General features: G+C 38.1%; 1 protein-coding gene across 7 annotated transcripts in view; it reads right to left on the bottom strand.

Moving 5' to 3' along the window:
- The window catches only part of DDC (dopa decarboxylase), a 277543-nt gene that overhangs the window by 153182 nt on the left and 99502 nt on the right, over positions 1 to 24859 (bottom strand). For all 7 annotated transcript variants that reach the window (XR_011556802.1, XM_070727177.1, XM_070727183.1 and 4 more), the window contains one exon: positions 23480 to 23614. Coding sequence is in view for 6 of the 7 variants with exons in the window: in XM_070727177.1 (XP_070583278.1) it covers positions 23480 to 23614 (135 nt within the window). In the remaining variant the exon portion in view is untranslated. The remainder of the gene's footprint in view (positions 1 to 23479; positions 23615 to 24859) is intronic.

The following is a 24859-nucleotide window of genomic DNA, read 5'->3' on the forward strand; positions in this document are numbered from 1 at the left end:
AACTGCTGCCTTTTGTAGAATTAGCGTACAACAATTCTGTACACAGCAGCACAGGACTAACTCCTTTCCAGGTCACTAGTGATCAAGAATTCATTCCCATGCCAGAACTACCTACAGAACCTCCCTCATCCATCACGTTGACAGAGTGGATTGAGTAGCTGACGAGAGGATGGGAGAATACCAAGAAGGCTCTGGTGGAGGCAGCACAAGCCTACAAGAAACAAGCACATAAACGCCAATCTTCCCAACCCCATTTTAGAGTGGGAGATAAGGTTTTCCTGTCTACCAAATGGTTAAGGCTGCCTAGCAAAAAAACTAGGTCCTAAATTTCTAGGCCCTTTCCCAATTGTGAAAGTAATCAACCCGGTCACAGTGCAGCTTGCATTGCCTAGAATCCTAGGGAGGATCCACCCTGTATTCCACTGTAGCCTGCGTAAGCCAGTGATCGTGTCCAACATTAGGCCACGCGCACAGAAACCCACTATGAAGTGAAAACAAATTATTTCCCCGCATTTTCTGGGGCAATTTACAGTACCGGATTCATTGGAAGGGGTATACTCTGTTAGAGGCTACCTCAGTAAAGAGTCGGGATGTCAAGGCTGATAGGTTAGTCAAGCAGTTCCATGAAAATTACCTAAATAAGCCAAAGGTGTCCCAGGGGGGAAGTAGAATTGTTTGGAAGCGGTACTAACCCTTATGTGTTGATTGTATCATTCCAGGAGATGGGTCTTTGCGAAGGGGAGGCCACCTGTCAGACCAAAAGCCATCATGTGGAGTTAGAGGCTTTGGCCTGCCACAGTAACACAGAATATGGGAATTGGGAGGGGTAGAAGAGAAATTATAGCCACAATCAGTGTTCCCTCTAATTTTTTTTCGGGGTGAGAGGAAAAATATAGTGTCTGAGCGGCAGTCCCTTTGGGACTGGGCAGCATATAAGTATAAATAAATAAATAAATAAATAAATAAATAAATAAATAAATAAATAAATAAATAAATAAATAGATAGATAGATAGATAGATAGATAGAAAGAAAGAAAGAAAGAAAGAAAGAAAGAAAGAAAGTGTGGGCGTGCGCTATCACACATGAGCGAGTTCTTGCATCCATAATCCTATCCTTTCTATGTCTCCCTCCCTCTTTCCTCCCTCCCTCTTTCCTTTCTATCTCTCCCGCCCTCTTTCCTCCCTCTCCTTTCTCCCTCTTTCCTTTCTATCTCTCCCTCCCTTTCCTCCCTCCCTCTTTCCTTTCTATCTCTCCCTCCCTCTTTCATTCTATCTTTCTCTCCCCCTGCCTTTCTCCAAGCCCTTCCTTTTCCCTCTCCCTATCTAACTACCCCCTCTCCCTCCTTTCTATCTCTCCCTCCCCCTTTCTCTCTCTCCCTTCCTTCATCTTTCTTTCCCTCTCTCTCTCCATCCCTCTTCCTTTCTCTCTTCCTTCCTTCCTTCCTCTCTTTTTTGCTCTTTCTTTCTCCCTCCTTCCCTCCCTCTATGTCTTTCCCTCTCCCTCCTTCCCCCCTCTCTTTCTCTCTCTCTTATTTTCTTTCCCTCTATTTCTCTCTTGCTTGCTTTCTCTCTCATTCTCTCTCCCCTCCTTTTTCTCTCTCTCTGTCTCTCTCGTTCACCATGCTGGCAACAGAGAGAAAAAAAAAGAGAGAGAGAGATGGAGAGAGAGTGGAGGGCACCGTTGTCTTCGCCTCCGCCCGGCTCTGCAGCTAAGAGGCAGCAACCATCAACCCCCTCGCCCTCCCAGGCGTCCCCAGCGCCCAGGACTGTGTGGCTTTGTGCCATGAAGAAAAAATGGCTCCGGCAGCAGGGAAAAGTCGGCCAGGCTTCGGGAACGTCTGCCCTGCCTCTACTGCAGCCCCCTTGCTGGAAGTCTGGGATGAAAGCACTCCCAGTGAAGGGGCTGCGAGAGGGGCGGGGCAGGCATTCCCGAAACGGATGGAGAAAGCCCTCTCTCACAGCGAAAGCGCTCCCAGCCAGGGGGCTGCGAGAGAGGGCTTTCTCCATCCGTTTCGGGAAAGCCCACCCCACCCCTCTCGCAGCCCCCTGGCTGGGAGCACTTTCGTCCTGAGGAGCTGAAGCCGCCGCCGCAGCCGCCGCGAGAGAAGTTGTGCCCCAAGGCAGGGGGCGGCGGAGGAGGAGAGGGGGCGGATTGGGTGGGGGGGCAGGGTCGAGAGGCCAGGAGCGTGAGGGGGCCGGAGGCACCATGGAGAGCAGGGGCAGCCGCGGCTCCCTTCTACTGCCCGCGCCTCCCCGGCCGCCCCCCCGTGGGCTGGCAGGGGGATGGGGAGCGTGCGACCGAGGAAAAGGGTGCGCGCGGGGGTATTTTGGAGCGCGCGCATGCTCATGCACGCAGCTTATGGGGAACGGTGGCCACAATGAATTCATTCACTCAGTGTTCAAAGTCATCTTTTGTTCTGTGTCAACAGTACGAAAGAGGAAGTAGGTGAATCCCTGCAGTGGACTGCTCTGCGTGATTGCACTTGTGGGTGTCGGGATGTGAAATGAACCTTAATCTGGGTGGAGAACTGGAGAGGAATTAGTACCAGAATGACTTGAAACATAACCAACAGGCCTCTGCTAATAAATCAAACCTTTTGTTTGAGAAGTGGAGTGGATTCTGATTTATTTCTCAGGTGTTATTTGGGGTGTTGACAATATCTATACTTCCAAGTTCAAGTATATAAAGAGGATAAGGTTTTAAGCAATTTTATCATATTATAAAAATGTCATAGATGGTATGACACGGATTGTCAGTGACATTTCAAAATTTGAGGTTGAAATCAGATCAAACAAGTGTTTTCAAAACAGCAAAATGTTTGCTTCTTACTGCTCCTTGCCTCCAAGAGTCACCAATTATCATGGACTTCCGGGTGGCAACGGCGCTGCGATGGGAGGCAGGGGACAGAACTCTATCCCCAAACCTCCTTTTTCTCCCTGGAGGTTGTGACTATGCAATTTGATCAGACTCGGAGGGTCTGATTAGAGAACAGGGGTCTCCTGGTGCCTGAGAGGCAGATCGCCACTGCCTCAAAGGGCAAGGATTGCCCCACAGCTGCAGGGAAGAAGAGCCGGACAGCAGCTATGGCGGGAACCCAGCCATAGCAGCATGACCACTAAGGAGGAAGGAGAAAAAAATTCAAACACAAGTTGATCGGAATAAACAGGTCATAGGAGGAAAGAGAAAAGGTAAAAAGAAAAAAAGAGAGAGAAAAGATTCCACAATATAATTTTTAAAAAAAAAATTGAAGGAAAAGGTGAGCGATAGAAGTTGTTAAAACTAATAGCTGGAATGAATGGAGATCTATGAATCAGAACCTATGTTTGCCGTGACTTAATAATAAGAATAGACTTCCGGTTTGGACCGGGGCTGCCACGGAGGCTTCGAGACAGGGCTCTGTCTCCGAAGATCCTTCTACCCCTCCAAAGGTTGCCCCCAGCGATCGGATCGGGCCCAGATGGACCGATCCTAGAAAAGGGGGTTCCCCTGTCCTCGAGGGGCCGTCGCCAAGGTCCCGAAGTGGACAGGATCACCTCGCGGCTTTGGAGTGTGGAAACCGAGCCTCCAAGGAGGTATCGGCCATAGCAGCCTGACCACACCAGTGGGAAGCGAAAAGAACAAGGAAGAAGAATAAATTCAACTTCACCATCGCAGGAGAAAGGAGACATCAGAAAAGGAGAATCTTCATCTATATAATCATTTTTGTTTGTGCAAGAGAGAACAAGAAAAACTGCAGAGTAAAAGGCGAAAAAGAAAGTTTGTAAAGAAAAGAATCATATCCATACGCTGACAAGGCTTTGCGGCCGGAACTAGTTTCCTTACACTTTCGTTTCTTTAATTATTTGAAAGAAAATTAACTTTTCAAGATTTAAAGACCAGAAAGAATAAATTCACCCCTGTAGAGGCTTCGAGGGGGTGAAAACTTAAGACTATAAGATTTTAAGTTTTTCGATCTTTGGAAGGCTGTAAGAAGAAATGAAGCTGGAAACTTAGGCTCTTTTTCTTTCTTCAGCGGAAGGATTACAAATCAAGGCTTTTTTTTCCTTCTTTTTCGTTCCGGAGTGAATCCAATAATTAATTAAACGAAACTGGCGATTTAATGAATTTCCCTATGGTTTGACCTTTCTGCTCCTTGTATATTCACTTCTACTTCTACTCTTAATGAATTTGGAATTTTTGTGATTGCACCAGTATTTTGGTTTGAAGGCAAGAAGAAAAAGGGAAAAGTCTTTCTTTGTCTTTTCCCTTCATCCACTATACATGTCACTCGGGGGGTTATTTTCTTAAAACGGATCTATTGGATTACAATTTGAGATCGGATTATAAGTAACTACTTTTACTTCTACACAGACTAAATACTTGATTGGACTGGACTATAAATCTTACAATAACAAACATTACACTCGATCTGAAGGATTAATTGTGTTTACTTTCTTCTTTTTTCTCTTTTGCTTTGGAATTTGGAGTACTTTTTTCCCCTTCCTTCCCCCAGGACTAATTTATAGCATCATTATTTGGAGATCGATGGATTTTAAAAGAAAATTTTCACAGGCAACTCGTAATTAACAAGAGACTTCCTTTATTCTGGTATAATAAAATTGATATATTCGGGGGGGATTTCTCTTTTTATTGCCTTTTTTTTCTCTTTGGCTCTGTATAACATACTGATTGGGAGATATTATTATTGTATTATTATTAATATAATGAATTGCTAATAACCTCCTTTTCTTCCCCTCCCCTCGTTGTGGTGCCTTTTTGATTTTTAATTGTTCTCTCCTTATTTTGTTTTTTGTATAAAAATTATATAAGCATTTTGCCTTCCCTGGGGTCGAGGTTGGTGCCATACCCGAAACCCATCAGGGCAAATTTCAGAGAGAGGAACTCCTCCCTCCAGGCCCAGCCAGGTTTCGGTCACACAAGCCAGGTCGGCCTCCTCATCCAGGATCAAATCCCGGATGAGGAGAGCTTTATTTACCACCGACCTGGCATTGAGTAGCAACAGCTTGAGCCCAGGGCCAGAATTACCCTCATCACCAGTGCCTTGAGTTAAGCTCATGGAGCCGGAAGAAGGGATCGCTACTAAGCAGCGATCCCTCCTTCCCCTGGAACGGCTAGCTCCATGGCTTCCGCCATACCTGCCTCTCCCCAGCAAGACCGGGATATTTTGACCCTCTGCCACCCCAGAGATAAGTGTCCCCCCCTCCTGCCCTTCCAGCATCAGGTGTGCCAAAAATTCCATTCATGTCATATTCATTCACTTCATACTTATTATAACCCCCCCACTCCATTCCATCTATCACCCCCCTCCCATTCATTTTCATTCACAGTATTCCATTCATTCCAATAATTACTAAAATAATCCCATTCACTCATGCCATCGCTACCACCCTCCCATCCACCCCTATTCATTCCATTCCTTTCAATCTGATAATTAAAAACATCCATCACTAAAACCCCAATAATTAATTATTAAATATAGATTAGTTAAAATACAATTCCCAATTAATTAATTAGATATTAAAACAGATAAAAATATAAAAATAGCTAAATATAAAAATATAAAAAATATAGAAAAAGGAGTTGAATAAAGAATGGATGCCTATGAAGGCAAAACAGACTCTTTTTAAAAAAGATATGATGAATCCATCACACACTTAGAAATACAACATGCCTCTTATGGTCCGAGATTCCAGAACGTAACTGAAGAAAAAGAAAAAGACTTACAAACTAAGATGGCTGAATTAATTGGAGGTATCCTACAGATGGACCCTACAGAATTATCAAAAGAGATAGATGAAGTTTTTAGAGTCCAAACTAGCTATGTCTGCCGGAATAACCTACTGAGAGAGGTACATATCAAATTTGTGAGGAAGACCATAAGAGATGACATTTTGAAATGGACAAGAAACCAAAAACTACAAGACAAAGGAAAAGAAATAACTATACTGAAGCAAGTCCCAAGGAGAGTGAGAGAAAGCAGGAGGGACTATTATTTTTTAACCAAAATCTTAATTAAAGAAAATATTACCTTCCGTTGGCTTGTACCTGAGGCACTTTCTTTGTATTGGCAGGCGGAAAGAGTGAAAATAGAATACATTGAACAAGCCAGAAAATTTTATGAAACAAGTGGAATTCGTAATCTTGAGCAACCAAGCAGAGCAGTAACCATCAGCAGAGATGCAGAGACAGTAGCAAGCAGCACCGCCCAGGGGAGGGTGGAAGAGCAAGGAGCACGCAGAAAACAACTAGAGCGCGAATCTAAAGACCCCAAGCAACATTATAAATGACAGTACCAGGAGATTGGAAAATCTTTTCAGTAAACGTAAATGAACTTAATGAACCGAGGAAAAGGAATCAAATATTTTCTAAACTCAAAAAACAAAAAGCACAAATTGTGATTTTACAAGAAGTACATATTAAGAAGACAAATAGAAAATTATTATTAAATTCTAAAATTGGAAACACGTATACAAGTTTGGCGAACCAAAAAAAAAGAGTTATCGCAATAGATGTTGAAAATTCAATAAACTTCAAACAATTATATGCAGATCAGGAAGGAAGAATTTTAATCATACAGGTAAATACTGATGCAAAACCCCTTGTGATTGTTTCTATTTATGCCCCGAATGAAAATCAAATGAATTTTTATAAACAATTACACCAAAAAATAAATGAATTAAATATTGAAAATATGATAATAATTGGAGACTTCAATGCCATTCCCGATAGGGTATTAGATTACTCAGGGAAGAAAAAAGATAAGAAAAAGAAAAATATCTTACCTACTACTTTTCAGAAAATGAGATCAGAACAATAATTAAATGATGTTTGGAGGGAAGGACATCCCTCCACAAGGCAATATACATTCTATTCGAATCCCCATAAAATCTGGACTAGAATAGATATGGCCTGGGCTTCCAAAACAACTGCAGAACAAATTAGAGATATCGAGATAGGTACCAATACTTGGGCCGACCACAGTCCTATAGTGATATATTGGAAGAATAAAAAGAGACAAATAAATTGGCAGATGAATAGGAATATTATAGGAGATAAACAATACAAAGAATGGATAGAAAAAGAATTAGAATTTTTTTTTGAATGCAATAAAAACTCAGAGACTTCTTTTCAAAATTTGTGGGACACAGCTAAAGCATATATTAGAGGACTAACGATCTCTTATACAGCAAAGAAAAATAAAGAACAAATGATAGAATATGAACAATTGACTAGTGAGCTGAAACAACTTGAGCTAGTATTTCAACATAATACCAAAGACTATGACATTAAGAAGAAAATGGACCTAACTAAGCATAAAATAAAACTTATTGAACAAAAGCAAATAGCAGAAAAGATTAAAAGAGCCAAACAGCAATACTTTGAACACGCTAATAAACCAGGAAGATGGCTTGCATACAAACTGAGAAAGTATAGACAATCAAAAATAATTAAAGAACTGGTAGATGATAACGATATTAAAAAATATAGAAGTGAAGAAAAAGCAAAAATTGTACTAGATTTTTACAAAGAACTATATAAGAAAGAAGTTATTAGAGAAGATGAGATCTTTAGGTATTTAAATTCATCAGATTTACCAAAACTAACGGAAGGACAACAAGAAAGGTTAGACAGTTTAATTACAATACAAGAACTACAGACAACTATTAAAAAACAAAAAAATAATAAAGCCACAGGGCCGGACGCTATTCCGGTGGAATGGTATAAAATAGAGAGTGATGCAATAACAAATAATATGTTGGAAACTTTTAATGAGATTGTTATGGATGGTAAAATACCAAAATCTTGGTCCGATTCGTTAACAACGTTAATTCATAAGGTTGGGACAGATAAAGATAAAATTCATAATTATAGACCTATATCATTATTAAATGTAGATTATAAAATATTTACTTCAATTTATACAGAAAGATTAAAAAAGATCTTGGAAGAGATAATACATCAGGATCAAAATGGTTTCCTACCGGGCAGACAAATTAAAAATAACCTTAGAATGGTTATCAATTCACTGGAATATTATGAGCAGCATCCAGAGAAGCAAATGTCCTTGATGTTTTTAGATGCTAAAAAAGCTTTGATAATGTGGACTGGATATTTATTAAAATGCAATTGAACCAAATGAGATTTGGTACCAAATTTGTGAACTTGATTGACGCCATATATTCTAAACAGACAACGAAAATCATATTAAACAATGAACAATTGGAAAAATTTGAAATTTTTAAAGGAGTTAGACAAGGATGTCCGATCTCACCTTTATTGTTTATTTTATCTCTCAAAGTATTATTAATTAAGATTAGGACAAATAATAAAATACAAGGAATAACCATTGGGAAAGAATCATATAAAATACAAGCATATGCTGATGATATGACTTTCATAATTGAAAATCCATTGACGACATTACCAATTCTGATAGCTACAATAGAAGAGTATGGTAAGGTAGCTGGTTTAAAAATTAATAAAAACAAGACACAACTTATAGTTAAAAATATGACAAAAATGCAGGAAAGAAGATTAGAAATTATTTCAGACATGAAGATTGTTAAAAAAGTAAAGTATTTAGGAATATGGATCACAGCCAAAACGATATCATTAAAAAATGATAATTATATCAAAATAATCGAAGAAATTAAAAAAGATTTAGAAATATGGAATAACTTGAAAATATATTTCTTGGGAAGAATAGCAACTATTAAGATGAATGTTTTACCAAAGGTATTGCTTTTCTTTCAAATAATACCTATAAATCCAGGGGGGAAATTTTTTAAAGACTTAACAACAATTGTTAAAAAATTCCTGTGGCAGGGCAAGAAGGCGAGAATAAAGTTAAGTATCTTAGAGGATATTAAGGAAAAGGCAGTATTTGCTCTACCTAATTGGAAATTTTACTATAAAGCTGCAGCATTAACTTGGATCAAGGAGTGGATAACTTTAGAAAATAGAAGAATATTAACTCTAGAAGGGCACGACTTAATGCTTGGATGGCATGCTTTCCTCTGGTATGACAAAGAAAAAACACACTCATATTTTAAAAGACGCACATTAAGAAAGTATTTATTAGAAGTATGGAAAGATATTAAGAAAGATCACTTCTTAAATGTGCCAGATTGGGTATCCCCACTAGAGGCGATATCCCACCCTAATTTCATATTGGATAGGAAAATACCAAAGTATAAACAATTACTTAATGAACAAATGAATTTAAAAACAAGAAAGAAACTTCAAGAGGAAGGATTTACATTAGATTGGTGGCAATATATACAGATACAGTCGAAGTTAAAAAAAGACAGTAAAATATTCATATTTAATAAGAGTAAAAACTTCTTGAGTCGTTTGTCGACTACAAATTCAAAGAAATTAATTGGGAAAGCATATAAATATATGATAGAACATAAAAATATTGACTTAACTCTCAAAGACAATATGATTGGCAAAGAGTTTGATTTAGAGACTTGGGAGAAAGTTTGGATAATAAACTGGAAGATGACCAACTCTGTTTCCTTAAAAGAAAACCAAATTAAGATGTTTTATCGATGGCATCTCCCACCGAACAGAATTGCTAAGATGTACCCAAATACCTCCCCAAATTGTTGGAAATGTAAAAATGAAATAGGTTCTTATTATCATCAATGGTGGACATGCAATAAAGTCCAGATATATTGGAGAATGATAGAAAAAATGATAAAAGAGATCACATCATATGAAATAGAAAAATCTCCTGAATTTTATCTTCTAGGCATAGCTAAGCAGAAATATAAGAAAGATATTTCTTTTCTGGTTGTACATATTTTAACAGCCGCTAGGATAGCTTACGCACAAAATTGGAAAGGGGAAGATATCCCCAAAAAAGAGGATGTAATTAAAAAAATATTGGATTGTGCAGAGATGGATATGATGACAAGAAGGCTGAATGATCAAGAAGAATCTGACTTTTACATTGTTTGGGATAAACTTTATATATGGATAAATAAGAATAAGTTGAAAACAAGGTAAAGAAAACGGTATGAATATAATTAAATGTTATTGACATTTTTTGCTCTTGTTAGAGTTGTTGGTTTCTTTTTTTTTACCAATTTAATTTTATGTTTATTAGAATATATAAACAAAGTTCTTCTTTTCAATTAGAATATTAGTTTGATTTAAAGACTTAAGACTTTATCCTTTTTTCTGTATTAAAAATTGACTTCAAGAAAAGAGGGGTAATTGTAACCCCTAATATGTGTTTAAATGTTTGTAAGTTTGTATGTCTTTTTTATTCAAAATCAATAAAGTTTATTAAAAAAATAATAATAAGAATAATAAGAATAAATGGACAAAATTTATGTTTTAAGTACCAGCAATCCTATTCCTGGAAAGAGTACTATTTTATATATGATCTGAGGGATTAGAAGCTGGAATCAGACAAGACAAAATTGCTGAGAATTGGGCTGGCAGCATAAGCTCTTCTTCTTTTGTGCATACGACGACACTGCCATTACAGACTTAAAGTGTAAAAAAGAAATCTGAAATCCGGAAGAGGGGAGAGAAAGAAGGGGCCAAAACAACACAGTGGAACGCTTTATTATGATTAATTGAATAATTGTTTTTGAGACTCTACCTTGGAGTCTACGGAGAGGGGCGACATACAAATCTAATAAATAAATAAATAAAATGGCTTGATTGGAATTATGAATTTTGGATTAGCTGGTGAAAATTGGATTATATTGGACTAGTTGGTGAAAATTGGATTGTACTTTCATATTGGATTAATCACGACCTTTAGATTATTTGGCAAAAATTGGACTGTATTTTTATACTGGATCAAACCTGGGAACTATCTTCATTTCTGGAACTTTATCTTGACTCTCTCTGACTTTTTGTTTTCTTGACCAACTGGAATAAGTTTGAAATTTGTACATTATTGGGTACAAAGGTTACTATCAGAAGACCAAGTTAATTTACATACTAAAATACATACAGACTAAAAAGATTGGACAGAAATTACAGTTTAAGTATATTTGGATGTTTCTTTTTCTCCCCTTCCTTTTATTCTCTTTTTTCCTCTGATTACCTGTATGAATAGAATGAATTGCTAAATTTGCTTCTATTCCCCCTCCTGGCTTGGTGAATCTACAACTTTATATATTGTTAATATTATCTTTTTCTTTTCTTCCCTTAAATATTTGATTCTTCCGGTTGTGACATAGCATTGGTGCTGTGTGTTTCTCGGTCCTCCGGGTTACATTCGGCTTTTTGAGAACGACGATAGCCTTAACGGGTGGCCGCAGACCCGTAGAGCCCAAGGTCTTTGAGGGGAAACTCCAACGCACCTGGGGGTGGTCTGTGGACCCCCTGGGGAGCAGGGATTCCCTCCCGATCATCGTCCAAAGAGATCGGCCTTTTCGCCGATCCAGAAACGCGACGCCTCTGCTTTATTTGGAAGCCGCGGGAGACGACAAAATACACTTTGGGATTGCTAGTTGAAAGATATAGGACGGTTTTTTGGAAATTGTGATTTGTGTGGAAATCCCTTTGCGAAGATCGCTACATCGGCTCTTGTTGAGCCTTTGGAAAAATCTGGGAGGCGGCGACTTCAATTCCATCTTATTTATGGCAATATGGCGACGATGACTCAGCAGAAATCAACTGAAGGTTTTAAGCTTGATATTTCTGCGTGATTGCGATTGGGACTTCAACATCACTCTTCTATTATTGCTATAAACTTCAATTGAGATTCGCAGAGGAGAAAGCTAAAAGAATGTGTTAGAAGGTAAGAGAAGGTTTCGATCCCAAAAAGGAAAAAAAAACCTTATTTGTCTCAGGAATAACATCTCGACTACTTTGAAAGGAATAAGCAGATTAGAATTAACCGGAACACGTTTACCTTTACCCCTACCTACCCTGACTTTCCTTGCTTCCTTTTCCATTTTTTTTACTGACTCACCATCGTTTTACATTGCTTACTAAATAAATAAAGTTTATCTTTTGTCTTTGTTTTCTTCAATTTTATATTTGTGGACTCTTTTTTCAACATTTGGATACCAGAACTTTTGCAGACCCTTGTTATCTCCCTTTTTGCTTCATTTCCTTCCACTCCTCATTGGGACTTTGGAACTTTGGAATATTTGTAATTACAACGACAATTTTGAACTTCAAAACTTCTATTCTCTCCTCGGACTATTAACTGTATTAACACCCTACAGATTTTATTAATCTTTATCCATCCACTTGCAAGGATCAAGCTATATTTTTTTTTCAACAATATAATATTCACTTTCTTCACCTACCAATCTGTGCCTAACCTCATCCCTATTTATTGGAATTCAACAAGACTGAACTAATTCCTATTTACATCATTTCATCTGACCTTCTGGAAACGTGATTGTATGATATCTTATATGACATATTGATTAATTGACTTATTGGTTTATTGAAATACTATCTCAATTTCTACTGATTTATGAATTGTATTTTTGACTCCTATTTACTTCTAAAATACCCTTAATACAAATATAGAAATACTATTGATTAAAGACTATAGAAATTAAATATTTAACTGTCTAATAACCACAATATTTTGATATTTATATGACCTATCCAACCTATTTACTGATTTAGTTTAAATAATTTATATTGTGATAACAATACATTTATTTCCTATGAATTTAGATATTATTACTCATAATTAAACTTAATCAAAGACTTAATTCAATGACTTTATAGACTTTATAGACTTTATAGATTGAAGCATATAGTAAATTATTGTGCCAACTGATTAACTGATTAACTGATTAATTGACTGATTGTCTTTCTTATCTTATATTGAATTCTTGCACTAGATACCAGTATTTTGATTACTCTGAATGAATTAGCAATTTATTGATTTATTGAATTTACTGAATTTCTAGCCAAGGATCTGAATCTCATAAAACTTTGACATTTTTACACTACCGTTTGACTAACGACTAATCGTCGTTCTCAAAAAGCCGAATGTAACCCGGTTACATTAAAAGAAAAACAAGGGACGAAGTCTATAACACCTCTAAAGAGAACCAAGCGATGCACCAAGGCAGAAACATCGTGGTCCTGCATCAAATCCCGAGACAGGTGAGAGAAAAACGTAAGCTGTATCAAACTCTAGCAACCAAATTAAATAAAAATGGTATACAATTTAGATGGCTTATACTGGAAGGCACCGTTCCCTGTAAGCTGCGCACGTGCGCGCGCGCGCGGTCCAAAATACCCCCGCGTGCACCTTTTTCCTCGGGCATGCAGTCCCCATCCCCCTGCCAGCCTGTGGGGGGGCGGGGGGCGGGGGGCGGCGGGGCGGGGGCGGGTGGGGAGGCACGGGCAGTAGAAGGGAGCCGCGGCCACACCTGCCTCTCCATGGTGCCTCCGGCCCCCTCGCACTCCTGGCCTCTCGGCCCTGCCCCCCACCCACCCGGCCTCTCTTTCTCCTCTGCTGCAAGAGAGGGGGGAAGGGCAGGCATTCTCCGAAGGCTGGCGGGCGCGCGGGCCGGCGCTCGCTCTTCCAAACTCCCTGCCTGCGCGCCCGCCCGGAACATTCAAAGTAAGAGTGAAGGGTTTTCTTATTTTGAATGTTCCGGGCGGGTGGGCTGGCAGGGAGATTTGGGGAGCGCGTGCCGGCTGCCCCCCGAACACCTGGCCGCCCGCCCGCCACTCGCTGCCCTCTCCGCCTCTCTTTCTCCTCCTCTGCAACACGGCGCCCGGCCACGCTCCTCCTCCCGGGAGCCCAGCTGAAAACAAAATGGCTCCAAAAGTCAGCTGGGCTCCCGGGAGGCGGAGCTTGGCCGCGCGCCGTGTCTTCGCCTCCGCGCGCGGCTGCCGCCCGGCCGAAAACAAAACGGCTCCAAAAGTTGGCCGGGCTCCCAGGAGGTGGTGCGCGGCTACTTCCTCTTCACTGCAGAGCTGCACGGAGGCGAAGACACCACGCCCGGCCGACTTTTGGAGCCGTTTTGTTTTCGGCCGGGCGGAGGTGGCGCGCGGAGGCGAAGACATGGCGCGCGGCCAAGCTCCGCCTCCCGGTAGCCCAGCCGACTTTTGGAGCCATTTTGTTTTCAGCTGGGCTCCTGGGAGGCGGAGCGTGGCCGGGCACCGTGTCTTCGCCTCCGCGCACCGCCTCTGCCCGGCCGAAAACAAAACGGCTCCAAAAGTCGGCCGGGCTCCCAGGAGGCGGTGCGCGGCTACTTCCTCTTCACTGCAGAGCTGCACGGAGGCGAAGACACCACGCCCGGCCGACTTTTGGAGCCATTTTGTTTTCGGCCGGGCGGAGGTGGCGCGCGGAGGCGAAGACATGGTGCGCGGCCAAGCTCCGCCTCCCGGGAGCCCAACCGACTTTTGGAGCCATTTTGTTTTCAGCTGGGCTCCCGGGAGGCGGAGCGTGGCCGGGCACCGTGTCTTCGCCTCCGCGCGCCGCCTCCGCCCGGCCGAAAACAAAACGGCTCCAAAAGTCGGCCGGGCTCCCGGGAGGCGGTGCGCAGCTGCTTCCTTTTCACTGCAGAGCCGCCAGGCAGAGGCGAAGACAACGGCGCCCTCCACTCTCTCTCCATCTCTCTCTCTCTCTCTTTTTCTCTCTGTTGCCGGCGTGGTGAACGAGAGAGAAAGAGAGGGAGAGAGAAAGGAGGGGAGAGAGAATGAGAAAGAAAGCGAGAAAGCAAGCAAGAGAGAAAGACAGGGAAAGAAAGCAAGAGAGAGAGAAAGAGAGGGGGGAAGGAGGGGGAGGGAAAGACATAGAGGGAGGGAAGGAGGGAGAGAGAAAGAACAAAAAAGAGAGGAAGGAAGGAAGAGAGAAAGGAAGAGGGATGGAGAGAGAGGGAATGAAAGATGAAGGAAGGGAGAGAGAAAGGGGGAGGGAGAGATAGAAAGGAGGGAGAAGGGGGTAGTTAGGGAGAGGGAAAAGGAAGGGCTTGGAGAAAGGGGGAAAGAAAGATAGAAAGGAAAGAGGGAGGGAGAGATAGAAAGGAAAGAGGGAGGGAAAGATAGAAAGAAAAGAGGGAGGGAGAGATAGAAAGGAAAGTGGGAGGGAGGAAAGAGGGAGGAAGACATAGAAAGGATAGAATTATGGATGCAAGAACTTGCTCATGTGTGATAGCGCACGCCCACACTTACTTACTTACTTACTTACTTACTTACTTACTTACTTACTTACTTACTTACTTTATTTATTTACTTACTTACTTACTTACTTACTTACTTACTTACTTACTTACTTATACTTATATGCCACCCAGTGCCAAAGGGACTGCCGCTCAGACACTATACTTTTCCGCTCACCCCGAAAAAAAATTAGAGGGAACACTGCTGGAAGGAATGATGATCTCCCTCCTAGATAAGAAATACAAAATCACCTCTCCCAAAGACGCCAAAGAATTCTATGCCCACATTCTGAAAATTGACCAGACCATCCCGAAAGAAACTGATACCAGAGAGACGCTTCTGACCGAAGAAATGAGCTCTGATGATAACCTTCTAGACAAGGATAAAGAACCCCAAATCCTAGATGGCGAATCTACTAGACATGGACCGATTACCCGGGCAAGGACTGAAGCAAGAAGAGAGAAACCCAAGGAAATCATACCACAACACTAAACAAAATAAAATCACTCTATTTTCAACCAATATAAACAGTTTGAATTCGCATAAAAAGAGATTGAAAATATTCCACAAATTGTCTGAACATAATTATGATATAATATCTCTACAAGAAACCCATATCAAAAAAGACGAGATCACCCTACTAGCCTTTCCTAAATTTGAATTCTTTTGTGCTTCTGCTGCTGAAAAAAAAGAGGTATAGTTTTATACGTTAAAAAAGTCTATTCCTCTAAATTAATATATGTTGATGACAACAGCCAATTATTGATTGTCCAAGTAAAACTAGAAAAAAAGAAAATAATAACCATAATAACAATATATGCACCATCCATTAAACAATCTACCTTTTTCAACAATTTGCACAAAAAAATATTAGAATTAAATTTGACCAACTTTTTAATAATTGGAGATTTTAATGCAATAGTAGATAGAAATAAGGACCACAAAGGCAACACTAAACATCATACCCATAATATTTTACCTTCAATTGTCAATCAAACAATTTATGAGTTTGCCTTAAAAGACATTTGGAGATACTACCATCCAAAAGCCATATAGTACACCTTTTTCTCTCCCCCCCCCCCCCACAAAACATGTTCACGCATTTACATGGCTTGGTCTAATCTTGAAATTATAAACCAAATTATAGACATACAAATACTAAATGCAACTTGGGCTGATCACAATCCTTTATTGTTAATACTTAAAGACACCAACTATAATACCTTCCATAGATGCTCTATGTACCAAATGATTATTAATCAAAAAGAATTTTAACATAAAATACAAAACGATCTCCCCTCATTTATTAAAATTAATCTTAACGGTGAGATACCCAATGAAATAGCATGGGATGCTACCAAAGCCTATATACATGGCATTTATATTTCTTACTCTGCAAACAAAAATAAAGAAAAATAAGCTCAATTACATAAACTAAATACATCTCTTCAACTTGCCGAAAAGACATTACACAATGACCCTAAAAATAATACAATCTTACTTGAAATAAAAACAATTAAACACGAAATAAACTTAATAACGCAACAACATATTGTACAAAAAATCAAAATGGCAAAACAAACATACTTTGAATTCGCTAATAAACCAGGCCGTTGGCTATCTCTTAAACTAGCTCATCAAAAACTTGACAGGAACATAGACGCCTTAGTAGATTTCTCTGGACACTTAAAAACAGTTAACTCTGATAAAAAACAAATTATTCAGGACTTTTACCAACAACTTTACAAAACTTCAAATCTGGATGGTGATTTATTATTGAACTACTTACAAACAAATGAACAAAAAACACTGATAACAGACGAGCAAAGAACCTCTTTAAACAAGTTAATCACCATTACAGAAATTGAAGTCGCAATAACCAAACAGAAAAACAATAAAACTCCAGGCCCGGATGGCATTCCATCTGAATTTTATAAACAGCACTCAGAAATAATTGCACCTATATTCTTACATATTTATAATAACGCACTCATTAACGCAAAACTCCCTACCTCTTGGTCTGAGGCTTACATAACCCTCATTCCCAAAGACACCCAAAATAAACACCTCTTAGAGAATTATAGGCCCATAGCATTACTCAACACAGATTACAAAATATTCACATCAATAATTGCGGACAGACTAAAGAAGATACTAAACAAAATTATCCACTCAGACCAAAACGGATTCCTTCCATCAAGGAATATAGCAACAAATACAAGAATGATACTGAACACTATCGAATATTACAATAAACATTATGATAAAACACTTGCACTAATATTTATGGACCTAAAAAAGGCATCCAATAGTCTTCAGTGGCAATATCTTATAAACCAAATTGAATATATGAATTTTGGCTCCAAATTTTGTAACCTAATCAAAGCCATCTACTCCAACCAATCCACCAGAATTCTCTTTAACAATGATATTACAGACAGAATTTCTATAACAAAAGGTGTGCGACAAGGATGTCCCATAGCTCCACTTATCTTTATTTTAGCAATTGAAACATTTCTGAAAACTATAAGAAACAACACTCAGATTCAGGGAGTTACGGTAAAAAAAGAACAATACAAACTGCAAGCTTTCGCGGATGATATTGTATTTATTATTCAGGAACCAATACAAATAGCACCTACTTTATTTGGCGAAATAGATAAATTTGGTGAAGTATCTGGCCTACGAATCAATAAGACCAAAACTCAAATTCTAACTAAAAACATGATACCAAAGCAGGTACTCTTCTTGGAAAATTTAATTAATATAAAAGCCACAAAAAAAATTAAATATTTAGAGATATGGATGACCTCAAATTATACTACTATAAAAAAAGACAATTATGAGCAATTGCTTAAAGAGACACAAAAAGATCTCACTGAAATTATCCCTTATGGGGAAAATATTTGCCATTAAATCAAATATTCTCCCAAGGTTCCTATACCTATTCCAAGTAGCCCCAACCAATCTAAATAAATCATTCTTCAATTCTCTGCACAAAGAAATAAGAAAATTCGTTTGGACAAAAAAAAAGGCCACAATAAAATTGAAAAATCTTCAAGACCACAGAACCAAAGGTGGCCTTGGACTTCCTGACTTCTACACATACTACCAAGCTACAATTTTATCAATGATAAGAGACTGGGTTATACTTAAAAATACAAGACTTTTAACTTTAGAGGGCTACGATCTTCTTGCTGGGTGGCACGCATTCTTAACAATGGATTACCATAAAATACCCAAATATTTTAAAAACCATTATCTCCGCAAAACTTTGATAACAATTTTGCATACGATTAAGAAGAATTATTATATCTCAATACCAAAATGGCTATCCCCAAATGAATTATTAACCTTTCCTAACCTCTTCTCCCATACCAAAATATTGAGATATCATCAGCTACTTGATAAATCTGATGCTCTCATATCAAAACAACAATTACACGATCAAGGGATAAATATAGATTGGCTATCATACTTACAAATTAAATCAAAATATGAAGAACATAAAAAACAATTCGGATTTCAAAACGACAACGCGATAGTCCCTCAATAAAAATGATCTCTAAATTATACAATTATTTATTAACACAGGAAAACTGTGAAGAATAAGTGAAGGGATGCATGATAGCCTGGGCTCAAAATTTTGGTTATACGATTAATTTAATTGAATGGGAGAAAATTTGGACAGTAAATTATAAGATGACTACAGCAATGTCTTACAAAGAAAATCAAATAAAAATGTTCTACCGATGGCATTTCCCCCCAGCAAGAATATCCAAAATGTTCCCCAATTTTCCACCCAACTGCTGGAAATGTAAAATAAAACCTAGAACATACTACCATACATGGTGGACCTGCACCCACGTGAAAAAATATTGGATAACCATTAAAAATTTAATAGACCAAGTCATGTCAATCAACCTACCACTCAAACCCAAACTTTATCTCCTTGGTATATTTAGGCAAAATCTTACGAAACCACAAAAATACCTCATTTTGCAAATTCTGACCGCAGCAAGGATCTCATTTGCCCTTTTTTGGAAGCGGGATCAAACACCGCCACTACTGGTTGTCATCACGAAAATTATAGAATGTGCGGAAATGTCAAAAATAGCAATGGAAACACAAAACAAAAAAGACTCAGAATACTATGAAATATGGGAAAATTGGTACAAATGGGTTTCAGCAAAAAAAACCATACTCTTACTATGAAACTATCAACCTTATTTTACTTTTGAACGTTCAAATCAAATTTAGACTAACTTAAAAGCTAACTCCAAAAACCAATTAATTTGTAACAAAACTTGAAAAAAACTTTTATATCATATCTCTTTTTATCCGTTTTTAAACTAATAGAATATATATTATACACTATATCATTACTAATACCTACTAATAACGATTTCAATTACCACACCTTTTCTTTCCGTATACAAATATATATTTACTATACTATACATATACACCTCCTATTATCCCTTCCCACAATGTCGTAATACCTAAAAGCGTCTGCGCTATACGCAGATTTATTTTTTTCCTTTCCCATTCTCTTTTTTCCTTTCTTTATACTTTTATTTCCTCTCCTTACCAACCCTTTTTCTTACTAATCTGGCACTCTTTTGCCTTTACTTTTTACATTCATAAAATATTTTTATTCATTTCCTACTACCTAAAATATATAGATACACATGAATGTTAGAAATTGATAGATTATTTAAACGAGACATAAGATTCGTTATTAAAATTTAAGATAATTCTGATAATAGTTAAGATATCGTTTACTTATTCTTTATTTACATGGTTTAAGAAATACAATAATGATATTAAGAAATATATGTATTATGATTCGCAATTTACAATGTATAATGTTACTACTTACACAAACCTCTTGATTGTGTATTTCCCCCCCAACTTTCCTCTTATTTTTCCCTTTTTTTTCTGTTCATCCTTTCCTACCCCCCTATTTTCCCCTTTCTTTTTCTGTATATTTATAAATAAAGTATATTTTAAAAAAATAAAAATAAAATAATGTTAATCAATTAATTAAGTAACTAATAGTAAGTAATTATCTGTAAGTATTTTTAAACTAAATAGGTAACTAATATTGAATTATTAGAAGTAATTAATTGCAAGAAATCAAATAGTTAATTTAATAATTTTAGTAATTAATTTAGAATTTATTTAACTTTATGTTAACTCAAGAATTATATTTTTCGTAATTATATAAGTTTTAAAAATTAAATTATATAAGATAAAACTATTTTTATAGTAATACAGTACAGTGGTACCTCGAGATACGAGTTTAATTCGTTCCGGACCTGGGCTCTTAAGTCGAGCAGCTCTTATCTCGAACGACTTTTCCCCATAGGAATTAATGTAAATAATTTTAATTGGTTCCAGCCCTCAAAAAACTCACAAAGTTAGTCTAAATTATGCAGAAAGACAAGTTTTTAATGAAGAAATGTACATGTACATATAAATGAATAATGAAGTTTCTTTCACTAACTTGTAAACTTTCTTAAACTTTTAAATTTACATATGTTCAACTTTTCTGCCACCCAATCCTGTAGGACAGAGGTCCCCAACCCTTTTTGCACCAGGGACCGGCTTTAAGCGATCAAGAGAGGAATGGGTGAATGAATGGACGGAGGGTGGGAAGGAAGGAAGGAAAGAGGGAAGGGACAGGAACAGAGGAAGGAAGCAAGGAAACTTATGAAAGGGGAGAGTAAGAGAGGAATGAGTGAAGGGAGGGAGGGAAGAAGGTGGGAAGGAGAAAGAAAAGAAGAAATAGAGGAATGGAAGGTAAAAGAGAGAAAGAAAAAGAGAAAGAAAGAAAGAAAGAAAGAAAGAAAGAAAGAAAGAAAGAAAGAAAGGGGGAAGGGACAGGAACAGAGGAAGGAAGCAAGGAAACTTATGAAAGGGGAGAGTAAGAGAGGAATGAGTGAAGGGAGGGAGGGAAGAAGGTGGGAAGGAGAAAGAAAAGAAGAAATAGAGGAAGGGAAGGTAAAAGAGAGAAAGAAAAAGAGCAAGAAAGAAAGAAAGAAAGAAAGAAAGGGGGAAGGGACAGGAACAGAGGAAGGAAGCAAGGAAACTTATGAAAGGGGAGATTAAGAGAGGAATGAGTGAAGGGAGGGAGGGAGGGAAGAAGGTGGGAAGGAGAAAGAAAAGAAGAAATAGAGGAAGGGAAGGTAAAAGAGAGAAAGAAAAAGAGCAAGAAAGAAAGCTGCAAGCACCCCCCCGAGCCCCCCAGGCCGGCTGCAACCTTTTAAAACACGCGCGCCGCTTCGCAGCTGTCTCCTGAAGCCGAATGCGGAAGTTAGCGTTTGGCTTCAGGAGACAGCTCCTTGGCGCTTGTATCTCGAATTTGGGCTTGTAAGTAGAACAAAAATATCTCTCCCCTCCCAGCTCTTATCTCGAGTTGCTCTTAAGTAGAGCAGCTCTTATGTCGGGGTTCCACTGTACTTGTACTTAGGTATTTGCTGAACTTTCTTAATGAATTTTGCTAACTGAGATATAAAATCCAGATTGGATTAATTAGAAATTACAGTTGGATCTAAGCATAAAAAAAGTGGATGCCATTTTGGAAGAATTTCAGAGCCTTTCTAATGTGTCTAATATGACTACAACTATAAAAACCTCTAAAAAACAGACCTCTACTCTATCATTGTCTTCACAAGAATCTCCATCCCACCAAAAGACAATAACAAGCATGTTTGCAAAAGAGAAATCTTCAACACAATAGACTCTCCAAATTATTCAAGATTCGCTGTCAGTAATACAAGAATTTATGCAAAAACCCCAGATTTCAATAGACACCAATAGAGATGAAGCGAGACAACAACATGAAGATATCAAAGCAGAGATGGGAGAAATGAAAGAAAAAATGAGAGGAATGGATGAGAAAATTGAAAACATACAATAAACTTTGCAAGACAATGACCAAAGAATAAAAACAGTAGAAGGAGAAAGTAGAGCAGAAAATGGAAGAATTTGAAGAGCGTAACAATGTAACTATTAGGGGCTTAGACGAGGCAATAACCTATCTGGAATTGGAACATGCCTCATATGGGCTAAGGTTCCAAAATGTCACAGAAGAAAAGGATGAGGACCTAGGTACAAAAATGGTAGAAATACTAGGAGAGATCTTACAGACTGATCCCCAGAAAATAAAAAAAAAATTGACGAACTTTACAGGGTACAGGCAAACTTTGCCCAAAAACACAATCTACCGAGGGAGGTGCATATAAAATTTGCAAGAAAGACTATCAGAGATGACATTTTAAAATGGACAAGAAACCAAAGCTTAGACTACAAAGGCAAAGAAATTATAATTTTAAAACAAGTTCCAAAAAGAGTTTGGGAAAGCAGGAAGGAGTATTATTTTCTCACTAGAATATTAATCAAAGAAAATTTAATCTTCCATTGGCTTATCCCCGAAGGTCTGTCTTTGACATGGCATGGAACAAAAGTAAGAATTGAAAATATTGACCAAGCCAAGGAATTATTTGAAGAAAGCAGATTAAATAGATTTGAACAACTGAGCAAGGACAGCAAAGGAAGTAGAGATGAGTTGGGGTCTTGATGCCATCTAAATTGACTAAGTTGCTGTGTACCATAAGGAAAAAGGATGTCTCTCCAAACTTGATTAAAATGGTCTTTATTCCATGCAGGAATAAAGAGTGTACTGAGGATTCAGCAGAGCAAGATTGATCACCCGGTATCAGAGTAACACACAATTACATTCCTAAGCTCCTCCTGTAATGGGTGTGGGGTGAAGTCCGAATACTGTTGTTATCAGAATCTGAATAGATATTGAATTCACACCTGTCTGTCTAGGTCAATTCCCCTTTGCCTGTGATGGCCATTGCCGACTTACTATGCAATCCCAATCAATTAGATACTGCCTCTCCATCTCTCAGGAAGGGCTATAGTTATATAGCTACCTACAATTCTGTACAGTCCCAGAAAGTTCTAGATAATTCTGGACAGTTCTAGAAACTTCTTGATAATTCTCATAATTCCAGAAGCTTCTTAAGTATCTTGAAATATTACGAATATCCTTAAAAATAGATCAATTTCAAAATATCATTGCGCTGAGCACAAAAGCAAAGTTTACAGGGAATAATAATTTTTTTCTATTTATTTAAGGTACAAACAATCAGGAAAACACACTTAACAATTGGGAACATTTTTTTTTTAAATTGTTACATGGTGTTGTCTGTCAGATATCTGCATTATTGAGAAATCAACCTGAAAATGAAAGGCATAACATCTTAATGAATTTTAATCTATGCTGCATGAGTATTATGTTTAATTTTATTTCCATATCTATAGTAATGCAGGGAATAATGTACTCACTTGATCAGAAGTATAAGCTACCAGTCTGCCAATAATTTCTCCCAAAGTCATATTTTCATTATCTAACTGAATACGATGGATTGCTTTGGTTCGAGCTGCCAGCATGGCAACCAAGGTAGCTTCACTGGCAGTTCCCTGTGATGGAAAATTGGATAGGTTGGATAAGAAAATCCAGTAAAAATTGTCTTAAATTAATCAGGAGTAACCAATGCATTGGCATTGCTTATACAGTACAATTGATGGTACTGAGAATGATACAACAGCAGATCATCTTGCAGATCTAATCAGGATAAGAATTCCTTCTTTCTGGCGCAAATGTATGCCATGCAGTGTGTCATCCATGCTTTAGATGTCAATAGCTGTATGTGCATTTATGTTTAAGTGCTCCTAGACAGTCAAGGAAAGATAAACAACAGTAAAGAGGCAGAAGCAATATTATACAGTGATCTTCTTTCAATTAAGGGCAGAATCCATCTGATTTCACATTTCTAAATCATTCTAACTAAAATTAACAGGATTTGCATTCTTAAATATGGATGGATGCACCTTTAATAAAATGACAATGCAAAAATAATCTGCTGAAAGCTGTGATGAGAATTTGCTTTTTAAAATGACACAAATACTAAGGCCACAGTCAATTTCAATTTTCTCTATAAATAGAGGTTTCTATGGTGAATAGGCTTAAAAACTGGCATATATATTGCCAATTAAAGTCCCCAGCAGACATTTTCTTTCTTCTTTAATTGTTTCAAGTGGCACATTGAAGTAGTAGGCAATGATTTCATATTGATTTGTCCTTTCAGCTGCAATTAAGCACCAATTTTCATACGCAAATATTGTAAATAATCATTTGGTTTTAAATCTAGGAAAGATTGGCAGTTTTAATATAAGACCCATGTTTTACATGTCCTTTCCTGTCTCTAACACTGTTATTATGACTGTGCAAAAAAGAAAACCATCTGCACAAATTGCTTCCTCTTTGGTAATAGCAGGAGAGGGCTTAAACCATCCTCCTTCTGTCCTAAAGATAAACAAAGAAAACAGCATCATGTGTTGTCACTAAAAATGAGTTAGTAAACAGATATAAATATCCCATGTCATCATCAGAAAACACACTTTCGTATGTTTTTATAAATATAACATATAAAAATACATGGCACTCTACTATCATCCCAGTGCCAAAGAAACCCTCCATCAAGGAACTGAATGACTACAGACCATTTTCTCTAATATCTGTAGTTACGAAAACCTTTGCAAGGCTAGTGACGTTCCACTTGAAAACCATCACGGATCCACTGTTAGACCCCCTGCAATTTGCATACCGAGCAAATAGATCCACAGATGATGCTGTTAATATGGCTCTACACTACATCCTACAAC

Source organism: Erythrolamprus reginae, chromosome Z (assembly GCF_031021105.1).
Source record: "Erythrolamprus reginae isolate rEryReg1 chromosome Z, rEryReg1.hap1, whole genome shotgun sequence".
NCBI lineage: Eukaryota > Metazoa > Chordata > Lepidosauria > Squamata > Dipsadidae > Erythrolamprus > Erythrolamprus reginae.